The 16,471-nt window shown below is 59.0% G+C and overlaps 1 protein-coding gene across 1 annotated transcript in view; it reads right to left on the bottom strand.

Moving 5' to 3' along the window:
* Positions 1-16,471, bottom strand: part of CSPG4 (chondroitin sulfate proteoglycan 4) — a 33,499-nt gene that overhangs the window by 2,069 nt on the left and 14,959 nt on the right. Inside the window, exons 2-9 of the mRNA XM_047074406.1 lie at positions 13,051-13,214; positions 8,096-11,638; positions 6,270-6,752; positions 5,732-5,908; positions 3,877-4,075; positions 3,662-3,796; positions 3,368-3,534; positions 65-248 (exon numbers count right to left, since the gene is read on the bottom strand). Of these exons, the coding sequence (XP_046930362.1) occupies positions 65-248; positions 3,368-3,534; positions 3,662-3,796; positions 3,877-4,075; positions 5,732-5,908; positions 6,270-6,752; positions 8,096-11,638; positions 13,051-13,214 (5,052 nt within the window). The remainder of the gene's footprint in view (positions 1-64; positions 249-3,367; positions 3,535-3,661; positions 3,797-3,876; positions 4,076-5,731; positions 5,909-6,269; positions 6,753-8,095; positions 11,639-13,050; positions 13,215-16,471) is intronic.

Raw genomic sequence — 16,471 nt, 5'->3', positions numbered from 1 at the left:
GACCCTGGCCTTGTGTCCCCTCCTCTCTCGGCCCTCCCAGTGTCCCCCAAACTTTGCTGTTCACCTTTGTTACTCCAGAGGCGGCTGGGGCGCTGGGGACAGGCAGCCTCGAAAGACACAGCCACAGCAAGGGTGGTGGCCACATCAGGGGCTGGGGGCGACGACAGTTGGAGCTCCACGGCGTCACGGACCTCCCAGAAGGGCTCAGCGGGCATCTCGTGCTCATACAGAACAGTCCCAGCATACACCTGTGGGGAGACCCCATTTTGGGATGAGAGGCGGGTTCAGCCCGTGGTGGCTGGTAGCCCCCTCCCCGGGCGGCACTGGCACTGGGTGCTCCAGTCTCCTTGATGAACTCTCGGTGCCCAGGCTCACTCTCGGCTCACCTGGCTGTGCCTCGCTCTAAGTCGGTAACCCGTGCTCTTCCTCACTAGCTCAGTGGGTCACCGTTGGCAATCGTGTGGCAGTGAGGTGACTGGCTCTGGAGCCAATGCCTTGTCAAATCTGGGCTCTGCTGCCTCAGGCAAATCACCTCATCTCTCTGAGCCCCTGGGGAAAGCAAAATTCTATCCATGCTTCTCTCAACAGCTGGTCCTTCCACTTTTGCACTAGGTCCCTGCCCCTCTTCCCCGCCGAAGACACCAGTCTTACCATTTCCCTTCTTTCTCCTGTGGAGACAATCCAGCCCCCGCCCCCCACCTCCAGCAAGGGAACAGTCTCATCATTACTCAACCCCATGTAGTTATTCTCCTCCATCTTAAAGAAAAAACTTGTGACTTCACTTTTTCCAACATTTGTCGCCCCTCCCATTTTGCTCTCCTTTACAGCAAAACTCCATAAAGAATAGTCTTTAATCTCCCCCAGGCTGCTGTCTCCTGAACTCCAGACTCACATATCCACTTGCTTCCTGGCCGCTCTGTGCAGATGGACAGACCCCCTACCTGCACACCTCTCCTAGTCCCTCCCACTTCATGTGGTGGCAGCTCTGTTCTTCCAGAGGCTCAGGCTCAAACCCCTGGAGTCATCCCAGACTATTCCTTCTCTTGCATACTGTCACTTCTGGCCTGGATTATCCCCATGGCCTCCTGTGTGCCAGCTTTGACCCCTGCTCCCTCCCCCTACAGTTGTTCTTAACACAGAAGCCAGAGTGAGCCTTTTAAAATGTACGTGAGGCTATGTCACTCTTGCTCAGATAGTGCAGTGGCTCCTCATTTGGCCACAAAGATCTGACCTGGTTACCCCTGTGACCTCACCTCCTACCATTCCCACCATGGTGTCTCCATTCCAGCCACATCTGCTGGTCTCTAGGGCTGTTTGCATGTTAAACACCTAGGAATATTCCTCGTTTCCATAAAGAAATCTGCTCTCTCCCCCTTGTGATTCAAACGTGTCCTCTTGGCTTATCTTTTGTTTTTTCCTTTTAGGAGATGTAGGAACTGTTGTCCTCTTCTCAGAAAAACAGGACTTGCACAATACTAAGATGGAAACTGGGATCCCAGCATGCAGGAGACTCTAGGACAGGGGGGTTGTGATGAACTGGAGAGGGGTGCCCCATCTAACAGGGGAGCCATCCATCCTTTGAAGGGGGTGAACCACAGTTCTAAAGGGGGCACAGACCCAGGCTGAAAGGGGCTGCAGACCCAGGCTGAAAGGGGCCGCTGTTCCTCAGCTGATTGCGGTAAGAGGGAACACAGCCTTTTAAGAACCTGCAAATCAGGCTTGTGTGTGTGTCTGTGTGTGGTGCGTGTGAAATCCCCCAAAGGGGATATGTTGATCATTAATTTAAAAATATTAAATGCATTGTGCAGGCCAAATAAAACACATCTGTGGACCAGATGTGACCCATAAGGACTGTCAGCTATAACCTCTGGCCCAGGCTAAAGGGTGGCAGGAAGGAAATCGAGGCCCCTAGGAGTGGGGTGAAGGCTGGATGCCTGGGTGCAAGGAGCTTCCGTGGATGGGAGGCATCTGGCTGGGGGTGAGGCAAATCACAGGCAAGACAGGGAGGGGGTCTCTGAGCTCCGGGAACAAACGGTGTCCTCTGGCGAAAGAAATCTTGGACTAGCAGTCAGAAGCCATAATCCTGGTTTTGTCTCTTACTAGCCACATTCTGTGAATAGTTGCCTCGTATCCTTAAGCCTCAGTTTCCTTATCTGCAAAACAGGACACCTGATCTCTGACCCACTCAGCTCAGAGTATCGTGGGACAGTGTGCCGTCAAGACTACCCAGCCCTGTCCTGCCCCGTGCCCCAAAGTCGGGACAGCATCTCTGCTAGGAAGCTTCTTCCCAGCTTCTCTGGGTGGTACTGCTGCCCGGCCCCCTGGTGGCCATTCACTTCCATCCGCATATTGCTGGGGTGTGGGGAAAGCACTGTGGGTGGGGGAGGGACCCTGAAGGCCTTGTCCTGTTCCCTCCCCCTTCGTAGGCATCGGATGACAGAGGCTCCCAGGGGCTCAGGGTGCACAGCTTCTACAGCCACCAGCCTGCTGAATATCTTATATGGTGGGAAGGGGACCTGGGCAGAAGCTAGGGCTTCATGAGAACCAAAAACCTGGGGGGATGTTGACATGAGAGACCTTTTGCCATCTTCCCTTGTTAAAGACACCTCCTTCCCTGCTGTCTGAAAGATCCTCACCTGCTGTGCCTTTGGAGCAAGCGGAGGCTGCCAGCACACAGGGCACCTCCCCCACGTAGAAGGGATATTAATTTAAGTGATGGCTGCTGGCCCCACCAGCACATTTAGCACAGAGAGTTCTGTGCTCGCAGCAACTAGCAGTGTCCCTCTTCACATGGCTGAGCGTTCTAGTTTTTACCTGGTGGCCGCTGGTGTGCTCTGGGACAGCTATGCCCTGAAGTGAGATGGCAGCATCACGTCCACTCAAGCTCCTCATCTGCCTTGTGTCCACTCATTGGCTCCCAGGATCCACTCTGCTTCTTGCTGGCTCCTGACCTGAGCTCCAGGCTTGCACCTCTGCTCACAAGCCCAACAGCTGCCTTCATCTTGAACTCCACCCCCACCCCGCCCCGAACCAAGCACTGCCCCTCACTAGCCACTGGGGTATGCTAGGGTCCCCAGCTCAAAGCACCCTTTCTAGCTCCTAAGGTCCAACTGCAGCTTCCTCCTGGAAGCCATGCCCCAGGACCTCATCCCTGTTCTGGGCTCCTGTAGCCCTGACCTCTTGCATCCTTCTGTCTCCCAGACTGGTGGCTCTGGGAGGGCAAGGCACGCACAGCCTGGCCTGTGGTGGGGCCGGCGAGCGTCCGCTGCTAACGATGTGGGCGCGGTGCCCCCGTGTCCACTGGCAGAGTGGGCCACCCGAGGCTGAATGGAGTCTAAGTGGTGGCTGTAGAGAGCTGGGCCCTTACCTCAGCCTGAGTGAAGTTCACCAGGGCCTCCCCAGAGCCGCCCTGCCGGGCGTGGAACAGCCGGCCCAGCCGGGGGCCCTGCACCACGCGGTAGAGCAGGTGGTGGGGGTCCGTGCCTGCACTGGAGCTGGCTCTCAGGCTCTGGCTGCTCAGCGGCTGGACCGACCCTGTGAGAGGGATAAGGGGCCTGTTGGCTTTTGACCAGGAGCCAGGGCGAGGCCTGCGACTGCTGGGAGGCAGCGTGACCCTGGGGCGTCACCCGGCCTACAGGCATGCCTATGCTCGCAGACCCACCTGGGCACACGGTCAGCGTCCGGCTGCCCTCTAGCGAGAGGAGCAGCTGCTTCTGGGCCGTCACGCGGAAGAAGTGTCCGGGGGAAGCGTGCTCACCATCGGAGAGGCTGAAGTGGAAGCCTCCGTCCAGGGCTCCTGAGGACGGGGGTGAAGTTGGGTCTTGCTGGCCCATGGTGGCTCCCCATTCTCGGGGCGTCCCACCTCTCAGTACTCACCTCTATGTGAGAACAGCACCAGCCCTCCATCTAGCTGGGCCTGCGTGAAGCTGTGGACCTCGGTGCCCGGTGCCGCCCGCAGCACTACCTGCCCATTGCTGGGCCGCTCGATGGTGTAGACCAGGTCCTCCGGTCCTGAGTCGCTGTCTGTGGCCCTGAGGGCCTCCGGAGGGAAGGGCACAGTGGCCCCCTCCCACATCTGGGGACACATGCCTGTGAAAATTCTATCCCCACCAAGCTCTCCCACCTTGTTCCTCCCTGGCCCTGAGGCTGTCATCATCGCACTGTGGCTCAGGCCCTCAGCTGTCATGGAGGCCCGTGCCATTCTGGCCCCCCCCCCCAAAGGGCCCTCCACCCCATTCACCTTCCCCTCTCATCCCAGGGCACAGGCTCCCTTCTCTCTGTCTGCCCTAATATTGCCTTGTCCTTCAAGGCCAGCTCATGTCCCCTCCCTCAGGAAGCCCCACCTCTTACCCCACCAGGTTCTCCCTTCAGAGACCCCCAACCCTGACTGACTGCCCTGCTTTATCTGGTTCTCACTGGCAGGGCAGAGGTCTCCCTTTAGACCCTCCATAGTGAGTCTGGGCATGGGCTGGGCACACTATGGGATGGTGAGTTTTGCCACCCCAGGTTGCTTATAAGTGGGCTCCCCTTGCAGGTGAGGCAGGGCCTGGGAGGCACAGGGCTGGAGAGGCTGATGTCCTCTCCTGTTAGGTCCTGTCCCATGCCACCGAAGCAGCACTGGGATGAGGGCTCAGGTGTTTCCAGTGCAGTCACAAGCCCCAACCAGGTGAGTGAGGGGTGTGGGCAGCCCCTCCCCATGCTCAGGGAAGGGAGCCCCCTCAGACTGCCAGCAGGGCAGGATCCCATTTCTGGGATCCCATTTCTGGGATCCTGTTACACAACCCCAGCTGGGTCAGCAACTTGGGCAGTGTTGGGGAGGGGGGTTCCCCTACCTGGAAAGCTGAGCCCTCTGGGATTCCAGGGCACCTTCTCCCAGCCCCAGGCTAACCGCCCCCCCCCCCCCCAGGGCAGAGCTCTGAAGGGGGACCATGATGTTTGGAGGCGGGGCTTTGGCACTGGGCTCCTGGCACAAACACGGTGGACAGCACCACCTGGTGGCCAAGATGCCACACAGTGCCACCTGCCAGTGGTTCCAGAGCAGCCCTCTCCCCACATTGGACCACTCCCCACAGGTACATCCTCTGCCATCAAAGATGTCCAGTGCCTCACGTCACAGACGGCCCAAGTCAGGTGAATCCTTCCATGACTCTTGTTGACCCTAGAAGCCAGCATCAAGGCCCTGCCCATCCACTATCTTATATGATCTTGGTCAAGCCATACCCTTTCTGTTCCACTAGTAACTACTTCCGTGACCAAGGAGAAATTCTGTGACCTGGCTGGGCCTCAGCTTTGATCTCTGCTGAATGAGGGCACCACTGTTCTGCAACGATGTAAAGATCAGGGGCTTGAAAAGCCAAGCTGGGACCTTCACTTGGTGTGGGCCAAAGTAGGGACCCTAACCACTCTCCGCCTGGAGTCTACTCTTAAGGGCCTGAAAGGACTTTCTTCAGGAGTTCTGGTCCTAAGCCATAGAAAGAGCCTCCTGTTGACAGTGAATCCAGGGAACAGCAAGGCCACTCACAAGGCTGCCTACTGCACTTTATAAGTGTTCAATAAAATTCTCATACCTGTGTTCTATTTTCAGTGCACTAGCCCTTCTCTCTTCCCAACTAGTGAGGCATGTGGCATGGTGCCCATTTTAGAAAAGGAAACGGGCTTGGAGAGGGGAAGCTGTGGGCTGGGCCTCTCTCTTTGGGAGGGGAGGTAAGAGGTGATCCTGGGCGGCTCTTACCTTCAGGCCTGTGTTTGTGGTGAGGATGGGGGGTTGGTCATTGACGGGCAGGATGGTGATGGTGAAGGCCACCGGATGGCTCTGGCGGTCCATCTCTGAGGCATTAGCCACTAGGACAAAGCTATCTGTCAGCGTCTCACTCCCATCGTGCACATAGCGGATCAACTGCTGTTCCACCTGTGGGCAGGCGCAAGGCTGAAGGTCAGGCCCCAGCAGGCCTGAGACCAGAGAGAGTCTCAGGCCCAGCACCCTTCATGCTCTGCCTTTGGGTGTGGGAGGAGGCTGACTCCCGCAGAGCTCCAGTTTCTGCAGGTGGAAATGGGGACAACCATTTCTCCCAGAGTGAAGGAAATGGGACAGCGGTTTCTATATGCCCAGAGACGAAGGAGTGACATAAGTCATCTGAAGCAGAGGTGCTCCATAAATGTGAACATCCTGCCTCCTCTCTGCGAACATCCCAGACTGGGAGTTGCTGTGGCTTCCCCCACTCTGTCCCCAGAGCGGGGCTGTACCCCCAGGGCCTCCCTAATAGCTGTACCTCTTTCCAGGAGAAAGCGCCGAGGGTCCCCTCTTGAGGACCTTCCTCTCTCCGCAGGGCCCCATGCTGGGGTGGCTCTAGCACCTGCAGGTCAAGGCCTGGCAGCGTGGGGAAGTAAGGCCCCGTGACGCGGAGCAGTGGAGGGGCCAGCGTGCGGCTGCCGCCCTCGGGGACGCTGAAGTTCTGTGTCTCCAGTGGGATGGCAGCAGGCAGCACCTCCAGTTCTACACGGACACCCTCAAGGGGAGCGCCCACGCCTGAGGCCACATCCAGGGAGAAGGCATCGCTCCAGGCCTCGGGGCGGGAGTGCAGGTATAGGACCCTGCCCGCGTCCACTGCCTCCTGGGAGAAGCTCTGCACTGGGTCCAAGCTGGGTGGCTCAGCCACGGAGGCGCCGTGGGACAGCATCACCAGGTAGCCGGCGCGCGGCGGGGTCTTCACTGAGAACACGATGTCCGCCGGTGGCACTGCCTCCTGGGCTGCCTGGTTAACAGAGGGTCAGAGGAGCCATCAGGGGTCACAGAAGGAGGCTGTTGTGGTCCCTAAGCGGCCAGAACAGGCTCAGTCTCCATGTCTCCCTAATTCCCCCAGGTAGTGGCCCAGACACCACTGCTTAGACACGCACTCAGTTTCACACACACGACATCCAGATGTGCAGCTGGTTAGAGGGGCTGCACCTTTCACCACCCCACACCCCCAGTCACGTGATCGCACAGCCCCCGAGACCCACACTCCCTGAGCGATGTGCACAATCACACAGCCCCAGATTCAGTGACACAGACATACAATATCACTACACAGATAGGTACATCTCATAAGTAATGCACGTAACACATGCACACACATACACAGAGGCTGTCCCTGCCCCTGCTATCCCCACTATTCACCACCAGAGGGCGCTCCATCCTTCAGAGAGGCACAGTCTCCACAAACTACGTGCCTCGTGGAGCTTAAGACCCGGGTCCGGCCCCATGGCCACTGGGTGCTCCCTCACCTGATGGTCCAGCAACAAAAGGACACACTTCTCCCAAATTCACATTCCTGCTTCTGTGCCTTTTCCTGGAATACTGTCTGTATTCTAGAATTCTGTTCCCTCTGCCTGGAATACTGTCTCCTCATTCCCTATTAAAACCCCAGACTCTTCAAAGCCCGGCTCAGATGCTCTCTCCTTCGTGGCAAAGCCTTTCTGATGCCAGACATGTTTAGTCAAAGTCACCCCCAAAACCCAGACAGCCAGAACCACAAGGGGCTCAGAAATTGGCAGTGTGAAATTGGCAGTGTACCAGAGAGGGCAAGGACTGGCTTGAGGTCACACAGCAAGTTGGCAGGTCTGCTAGATGGCCTGTGGTTGCTCTGTGAGGTTCTTGGATGGTGAGCAGCTCTCTCCAGATCCTGAGGCCTGGTTTGGGGTCTTGGAAAAGAGCTGAGGATTCAGGAGCCTGGAGGTCAAATGAGTCTGTCTCCAAGGCCTACAGTCCTCTAAGTCTGTACCCATGAAAACCCTCCAGGGAACTTACTATTAGAATACAGACTCTCAGGCTCCACTTCAGAGATTCCATGGGTCGGGGGGGCAGGAATCTGCATGGTTAGCCACAGCATGTACACGTGTACACGTGACATGTGGAGGCCCGCACAACTCACAGGCAGACACACAAACTCTCCCAGAAACTCTCAGGCATACAACACGCACGGGTACAGCCGCACACCCAAGGTGTGGACATACACCCGACCCAGGAGTCACCATGGGCACATCCCCAAACATCCGAGCACACAGGGCATGAAGGCTGGATGGAAGGGCCCCCCTTCTCTGGCCCCCGGTCCTTTACCTCCAGCTGATCCTTTCTGATCTCAGCCGCCTCCCCCTGGAAGACGTAGATCTTCTTGTGCCTGACCAGATGCAGTGGGGCCAGTGGCCCCTCTAGGGCAATGGTCACTTGCAGGGTGGCATCTGTGTGCACAGGCCCTGCCTCCACAGAGAAGGCCAGGGTGTCTCGAGGGCTAAGGCTGCCGTTGTGGCTGTAGAGAATGGCCCCGTCCAGCAGGTCCTGCTGGGAGAAGACTGTGGCTGGCTGGCCGGCCCGGAGCAGCTGCCCCCAGTGCGGGCCAGCCGTGACGCGGTAGCGGACCTCATCCCCACTGCGGATGTCTAGGTTGGTGTCCAGGTGGAGCACAGCTGTGTCAATGGTGCCCTGGCCTCCCTGAGGGACCACGAGGCTGGAGCCATTGGCCACATGGAGGTAGGGCTCGGAGGCCTGCACTTCGAGCAGCGCGGTGGCCTGGTGCTGCCCGTCCGACACCTGCAGCTGAATCCAGCCGCGGTCGGCCCCCGAGTGCACAAACAGGACTCGCCTCTTCCTGAGGTCCTCCTGGGTGAAGCGGTAGATGGGCCGCGTGGGCTCATCCACAGCCACAATACTGCCGAAGAGAAGGTCCTTGCGGGTCAGTACCAGCTGAGTGTCGGCAAAGCCAGAGTCAGCATCACTGAAGGCCACGTCGTCTGTTGTCAGCAGCCGCCGCCCACCCCTGGCCACGTGGAAGACGCGGCTGATGGTCTGCACGGGAGCGTGGTCATTTACAGGCTGGATGGCCACGCGGAAGACGCCCCGTACCTCCTCCCAGGCCATGCCACCACTGCCCTCGCTCTGGCGGGTAGCCACAAATGGGATGTCATCTTCTGTGGTCTCAGAGTTGTCATGCTGGTAAACCAGCCGGCCCTGCAGCAGGTCCTCGTTGGTGAAGGATGTCACCGTGGCGGCCTGGTCCTGTGCCCCCCTCCAAACTAACCTCCCATGGCGGGGCCGCTCCATGACCTCATAGAGGTAGCTGGCACTGTTGAGACTCTTGACGAAGAGGTGGTCAGCAGAGAGGATACCCTCCCCACCCTCGGGCACCGAGAGGAGGATGTTGGTGAGGACGGGGGCGTCCGGGTCACCACCAATGTGGATGGGGAAGGTATAGAGTGGGGAGAAGTGTGGCGGAGCTATGACACGGAAACGGAAGATGTCCTCGACTGCCTCCGAGGCACGTGCTGTGGCCCCGTAGGTCACCCGACCGGCCTGCAGGTCATTCTGGGTGAAGCTCTGGCCATCTGACAGCCGTGTGCCCTGTAGCCGAAGATTACCCTTCCTGGGGGCCTGAACCACCTCGTAGTGGAAGGTGGTGGGGCTTGGGCCTGCCTCCTCCTCCTCCAGGGTGGCTTCCAGGTGGGCTGTGGTGAGCGCCTCCTGCTGGGTGTTCTGAGTGTGCAGTGGCTCCAGCCGCAGCAGCCACACTGTGGCTCTCTGGATGGTCACTGGGAAGGACAGATTGCTCAGGATCTCCTGCCCCACCTGTACCTCCAGGGCCAGGTTCTCCACAGAGTCCTCCGTGCGATGCTGTGGGTCGGTGCTCAGGTATCTCACGCGGCCCTGCTCCACGTCCCGCTGGTGGAATGCCTGCGTGGCTCGCCACTCAGCACCCTCGGCCCCACCTGCCCCCTGCTTCTGCAGCTCCCCGAACCGCGGGGCCTCGGTGACTCGGAACAGCACGCTCACATCCTGCCCCACAGCGTTGGTCTCCACCGACAGGTTGGCGGGCAAGACAGGTGCGGCGGAGCCCTGGGCCAGGTGCAGCCCGGTGTTGTGGCGGATCTGAATGGTGGGCCGGACGGCCACCACCCTCAGGGTGGCGGGAGGGCTGGCCTGCAGCCCATCGCTGACCCGGAACGTCAGGTCCTGGGCGGGCCCACCACGGTGGACATAGACTAGACTGCCCGCCTCCAGCTCCCGGCAGGAGAACTCGGTTGCTGGCTCCCCAGGCTGGTCTCGGCGCTCCACGGGGAGGCCGGTGGGGGTGCCAAGGAGCTGGAAGGTGAGGCCCTCGCAGGAAGAGTCTGGGTCGTAGGCCTGGAAAACCTCTGGCCCCAGCGGCTTCTGTGTGTGTTCCAGGATCACCATGAGGCTGCCGTGTGGGAAGATGACGCGGGGTGGGTCGTTGACAGGGTTTATCTGGATTGGCAGGATGTAAGTTTGGCCCCTCCGGAGGCAGGAGGGCACGGGCACCCGAGCAGTCACTGACACCTCCAGCACCAGCTGGTCAGAGGTGTCCTCAGAGCCATCATGGACGAAGCGGGCCTTGCGGTTCACCACGTCCAGGAGGGTGAACATCTTCCGTGCCTGGGCACCGGGGATGTCCAGCTCCAACTCCCCGTGGCGTGCCCCGCGGCTCACGCTGAACAGCACCTGGGATTTGCGCAGCTCGGCCTCGCTCAGGTCCAGCGTGGGCTGCACGTGCCGCCACTCAAGCCAGGCTGTGCCGCCCTCGGCCACCACCAGCGGGCTGATGGTCAGCAGTTGGGTAAAGTTGGCAAAGACAGGAGGCAGCCCCGCTTCAGGCACGCAGGGCTCGGGCAGCTCCATGGCTGGCCAAGCCTCAGGTGCCAGGGTGGAGAAAGCTTCGTACGGGCCGTAGGTGTCGTCCTCGTATTCATCTTCCTCCAGCCGGCAGCCGGCCGCCATGCTGCGAGTCAGCAAGGCCTCCCGGAGCCCCTGCCTCTGGCCATTGATGCTGAGGTCCTCCATGCAGCCCAGTAGGGAGACATTGACAGCCCCCGGCACCAGGCCCAGGCGATGTTCCTGGAGGTGGCGAGAGGCCTCTGTGTCCAGCCCCCCAAGGAGGAGACTGCCACGTGGGTCCAGGTAGCTGAGGACCCCACGGTTGGAAGTGCGTGTGGGGTACTGGTCCACGGAGATTTCCAGCTGGTGAGCATCCACGTGGACGCTGACCTCATGGGGTTGCCCGTCGGCCACAGGCACGCTGTTGTGGAGCAATACAGTGCCTTGGCCCTTCTCGACCACAGCCCGCAGGTGGCCCTCAAATATGTCCACGTAGATGAAATCCCCATGCCGGCCCCCCGCCTGGAAGGCCAGGGGCGCCCGGTGGCTCCGAGTGGTGAGTGTAAACTCCAGGGTGCCTTCATCCCGAGTGCTCCAGGCAGGGAAGGCAGCCAGTGAGTGGGGCCCAGAGAAGCCCAGGGCCACACTGTCATCAGCAGAAAACTCTTCAGCACAGCCCTCAGGCACGTCTGGCGTTAGTGGTCGCAGGAGGTTGCGGCCATTGAGGGTGGCAGCATGGAGGCAGCCCCTCAGGGGCCGACTGGTTCCCCTCACGTAGGGCAGGCCAAGGCTTCCAGTGCCCCCCAGGAAGAGCCCATAGGGGACCTCTAGGGGAGCTCCCGGGACTGGGGCTGAGGCATTCAGGAGCCCATCGACTGACAACAAGGCCTCGCGGTCGGAAATAGTCAGCTGCACGGTGTGGAGGACGGAGTCGCTCAGCAGAGTTCCAGCTGAGGTCTGCAGCTTCAGCTCCTCCTGGCCCAGGGTGAGTCTGACCTGAGGAGAGAGGGAGGAATGCAGTGGGGATCCATCCGCTTTTACTGTAAGCACACAGTTGGTCTGCCACATTGGAGTCCCCAGAGCAGAGGGCCTGGGACAAGAGCTTCTCATGCCACCCCGTCCCCTTCCTGCCACCTCTTTACTCATCCCCCAAACGCTCACCAAAGTGATCTCTGTGCTGGGTCTGGATGGGCTCTGGGGCCCCTGATGTGAATCAGGGAATGACACGTAGCAAGATGCTTCCTTAGAGATTCAGCCTGTATTTTTAATTCTCTCCCACTTTCCTCTGAGTGAGAGCCATCAGAAAAACCACCTGGCATCCAGAAGATTCACCCCTGGGAAAATGGGCACGTGGGAATCCCCTGGACACCTTGGGGTCACTGGGTCACTGTTCAGGGATGGGGGCCCAACCAGAAGCTTTCTGTTTTGAAGGTTAAGTAAACAAAAGCTCCTTGACCTGAGGTGAGGGATCCTTGGGGAGAGAAGAACATGGTTCTGTCTCTGTGACTTTGGCACCAGAACTGACTGAGGTGTGGTGTTCCCACAACCAGATGCTAGAATGGGTGGTGGCAGAGTGTGGGAACTGAAAGAGCAGAGAACTAAGAACTGTGGCCTTGGGAGTCCAAGTACGGAGCACCTCCACAGGGCTGTGGCATCACCGTACCCGGCAGAAGGGAAAAGCATCAGTGCCAGGCTGTACCAGGCCTTTGTTCAACAGTGACACCTTGTGGCAGTGAGAAGCAATGGCAGCAGCAGATGGATGACCACCCATAGTCCTCTCCCCGCTGGGGTGTGGAAACAGATGGCTTTCCCAAATCTGGACTAAGGCCTCAGGTTCTCAAACTCTTCACGGCTGGGGGGCGCCTCAAGACAGAGCCAGAAGACTCCTTGCTAATAAAGCTGGGGGTGACTTGTAGGATGAAACGGAAAAATGGAGACTCTTTGGTAGGCTGGTTGTTACCATAATGGACAGACAACGGAGCTGCGGGGTGACTGGTGCTCGGGCAGAGGGATTTGCAGGGGTTGCTGGGAGCCCAGGAGAGGGTACCCAGCCCAGGTGAGCACCTCCTGGAAGAAGTGATGTCCACACTCAAGGTGGGGCTTGGGTGAGGCAGGGCCCAGGCAGAGGGAGTGGAATGAGCGGGGGCCTGGCAGTGAGAGACCACTTGGGGGCTGGAATGCAGGTGGGTGGTGTGGTAAAGCACAAGCCCGGTCGGGGGTCATGGGGGGAAGTGTGGGTGGAGGGCTGCAGGGCACAGCCTGTCTGTGTGGGAGTCCCCCGTTTGGAGCTGCCATTGCGCAGTGGAGACCTAGAGACCCCAAGGTGAAAGTGACTCACACCAGGTCACCCAACTGGCTGGGGGCCATTCAAAGCTGGAGGAGGAGGCCAGCAGGGAGATGTCACTGACCTGCAGACGTCCGGAGTAGAGTTGCAGCAGGAGGTGGTCAGCCTGGCCTGCTGCCAGGAGAAGCAAGGCTTCGGATTGGGACGTGGAGAACTGCAGCTGGAGGTCTATGTCGGTCAAAGCTGTGGCCACGGGCACCTCCAGGTGGTTCTCACCAAAGAAGGAGGCTGGGAGAGAGGGAGCTGGGGTCAAAGTTCAGACTCTTGCCTGGAGGAGGAGAGGTACTGCAGAGAACACAGGTGGGCTGGGCTGCAGGGAGGGGGTTTCATGCTGGTGCGGCCGCACAGTTCTCCTATGTGGCACTGCCTTGTCACCTGCCTGGTCCTGGCACCAGAAGGCACCGCCTCACCTGTGTCCAGCCCAGACTTGGCTCCACAGGAAGCCAGACCCAGCCATTCCAAGCAACTCAGGTCTCCTCCTCAAAGGTTCCTGGAGCCAGGGGCCTCTGCCAGCTCTGACTCTCCTCTCCTGGGCCCTAGAGGATTCTCCATTCTGGGTCTAGTCCCTCTTGGGCCTAAAGGGAAACCATCCCTCACTGTGTCACCTGGCCTGGTGGTCTCAGCCCCCAGAAATGGAGTTCCAGGAGAACCGTTCCTACCTCAAACTGATCCCTGCTCAAATTCTTTCTACGACATGCCCCATGCTTTGGCTCTTGGGCAACACTCTCCACGCCATGACCGACCTCTGTGGGTGGCCTGGGGCCACGGCTGGGGCCTGGTGGTGGTACCCACCATCTCTGCTTCTCTCTTGGACCATGTCCCAACTGTCTTTGGGGGTGGGGGTGGCAGCTCATCAGCTTGAGTCCAGCAAGGAGCAAAGGCTCTGAGGCCAGATGGAGACCATGTGCATTGCTGGACCCCAAATGGGCCAGAACTTCCTACATCACCCCATATTGCTTCCTGCTGAAGAGCTATTGATAGTCCCTGGTGAGTGGTCAGATCCGGCCCTATTGTTTCCACCACGGCTGGGGAAAAACAGCTGACTTCTCCAAGCCTGGGTCTGTCTGAAGACAAGGCCTGGGAGGGGCCGAAGGTTTGGAGAGCGGGCCAGAGGGCCTCTCAGGTCCACATGGCCTAAGCAGGCCATATCTGGGGTTTCCCAAGGTCAGTGGTCACTGTGCAGGGCCCCTTTTGTCCCGCACCGGGATACCTCCTCTTTTTAAGCTGCCGCCTCCTCCAAACAGCTTCCCCGAATTAGCCTCCCTTGACCTCCAACCAGCTGCAACAATTTCTGGTTTATTCCTTTTGCAGAGATTAGGGCCAAATATAACTTTGACTCTGTCCCCAGATGTCCAGGGCTAGGGAAGGGAGGGGAGACGGGAATGGGTTAAAAAGGTGACTCATCTCTGTTGGGCTTCTCTTAAACCCCGTGTGAGTGAGTAAAGGCCGATGGCCTTGATAGGGACGATCTGGCACCAGCCCACACACGTGCCCCTGGCCAGCCTGAGCCAGCTGACATGGGCCTGAGGATGTGGCATCGGCCACTGGAGGAGTCCAGACAGATGTTCAAGAACGATAATGCTCTTCCTCTTAGGCTGAGTCGAAACCCCTTGAGTTCACTCCTCTTGCCAGAACTTGCTGGCAATGCCAGAACCTCGTCTGAGGGGCTAAAGGTATCAGATGAGAACCACCAAACCCAGCAGACCCAGCAGAGCTTGGTGCCAGTGAGGGGCAGACCAGAGAACTGACAGGGGGCAGGCACCTGCAGGGGCGCCGTATCTGCAAGGGCGTTCCTTGATTCTTGAGACCAAAATGCAGCTCGCTAAACTGAGGGCAGTCGAAAGGAAGGTCGGGGGCAAGTGGCCCCCGCAGGATGGATCCGTCACTCTGGCAGCCTGGAGCTCATAGCAGCTGGCAAGAGCTGTTAAATTTTCAGGATTTTTGCAAGCCAGGTGATGTTGCCCGGTGGGAACATTTATACAATGGAAAGAAGCAAACGCTACAAATCAGGGTTCTCTCTCCCAGAAAGCTAAACATTCACCTGTTTGCCATGCAAGGGGAAGGGGTCCGTCTCTCTCTCCTGAGTGGGCGTGAGCTCACACACCCATCCACATTCCCTCTTATTAAGGATGGATGCGCGACACGGTCACGGTCAGGGCCTACACCAGGCAGGAAGTGAAGTAGATGGCTGGCTCTAACCACTGAACCACCTGCCTCCAGCCCCCTCCCAGAAGGGGAGTGCGGCAGCCTGTTTGGCCTGGTTTTTCAGGCCAGAGTGGGAGGGTGGCAGGAAGTAGAGGTACTTTCCAGAGAGCTGGGGTCTGAATGAGCCTATTGAGGGGCTGGGCCCTGCTGTTTCCTGTGGGGCTGGGCAGGGAAGCGCTCACACAAGCTGCCTTGTGCTGCTGGAAGTGCACAGGCCAGGCAGCCCCCTCGCCCCAACAGAGGCCTCTGAGGTCTTGCTGGCCAGGGCTTTGGAAACTCTGACGGTGTCGTTCCCCCCACCTCCTGGTCTCCTTCTGCTGCCCCTTATCGTCTCTGATGGGCCGCATTTCCAAGAACCCAGAAACCCTGTTCTGGGAGACAGTTGGAGGGGGGCTGTGAATGAAGAAGAGACAGTGCAGGATAGAGAAGTGAGTTAGGAGTCAATCCCAGAGGGCTTCCTTGGGGAGGTGAAGGTGGTGTAGAGGAGGAGAGAGGGAGAGGAATGGATGGTTTCAATGGGCAGCAAGGCCAAGGGAGAGACTGGCAGCAGGGATATACAGGCTCTGGGACAGTTGAAGACAGAGGAGTAGAGGGAAAAGTAGCAAGGGCCAGCCTATTCGGCCTGACTGCGGCCTCAGGGCAGTTGGGGGAGGAGAGAAGGTATCAGTGCTGCTTGGAGACTTGGCCTCGACTCTCCTGGGTCAAGAAGACCCATGATCCATCAAACACCAGTGCAGGCTTGTATCAGCTGTGTGGGCTTCCCCTGGGGCCAGGAGAAGGGGCTCGGTCTACCTCAATGTCACCATTTTGTAAAATGGGCACTCCTTCCCAGTCCCTCCTCCTGTCGTGGGGATTAGTCCCAAAGTTCCCTTTCTGGTCTGGGAGTCTGCTCTCAGATATGGGTAGGCAGAGGGTTAATGGTGTGGGCTGCCTGGGTGGTGCCAAGACTTTAGCATGGGTCGGTGGGGGGGGGGGGAGAGTGCCCCAAGGGGAGGGTAAGTGGGAGGGGCAGAAAGAATGCCACATGTCTGGGTTTCTCTACCTGAAAGACGGTAGGTAGGTGGGTGTCCAGGACTACATAGAGGTCTATTTTCGTGTGTGTTCCAGTGTGTGGGTGGCTGGGGGTGTGTTTTGGGTTTGCATAAGGCTGTGTGTTTGTGCATGTGTGCGCGTGTGGGCTGGGAGCTGCCAGGACAGAGCAGTGATTGTGCCCAGGCCCGTCCTGCCCCTCGGCGCCGCCCGCCGTGACTTGGCTGGGCCTGGCTCCATGAAAGGGGCCG

Source organism: Lynx rufus, unplaced genomic scaffold, assembly GCF_022079265.1.
Source record: "Lynx rufus isolate CCGP_SWC_20201006 ecotype Redwood Valley unplaced genomic scaffold, mLynRuf1.p SCAF_13, whole genome shotgun sequence".
NCBI lineage: Eukaryota > Metazoa > Chordata > Mammalia > Carnivora > Felidae > Lynx > Lynx rufus.
The sequence above is the reverse complement of the archived record's forward strand: the minus strand, read 5'-3'. Positions and strand labels throughout refer to the sequence as shown.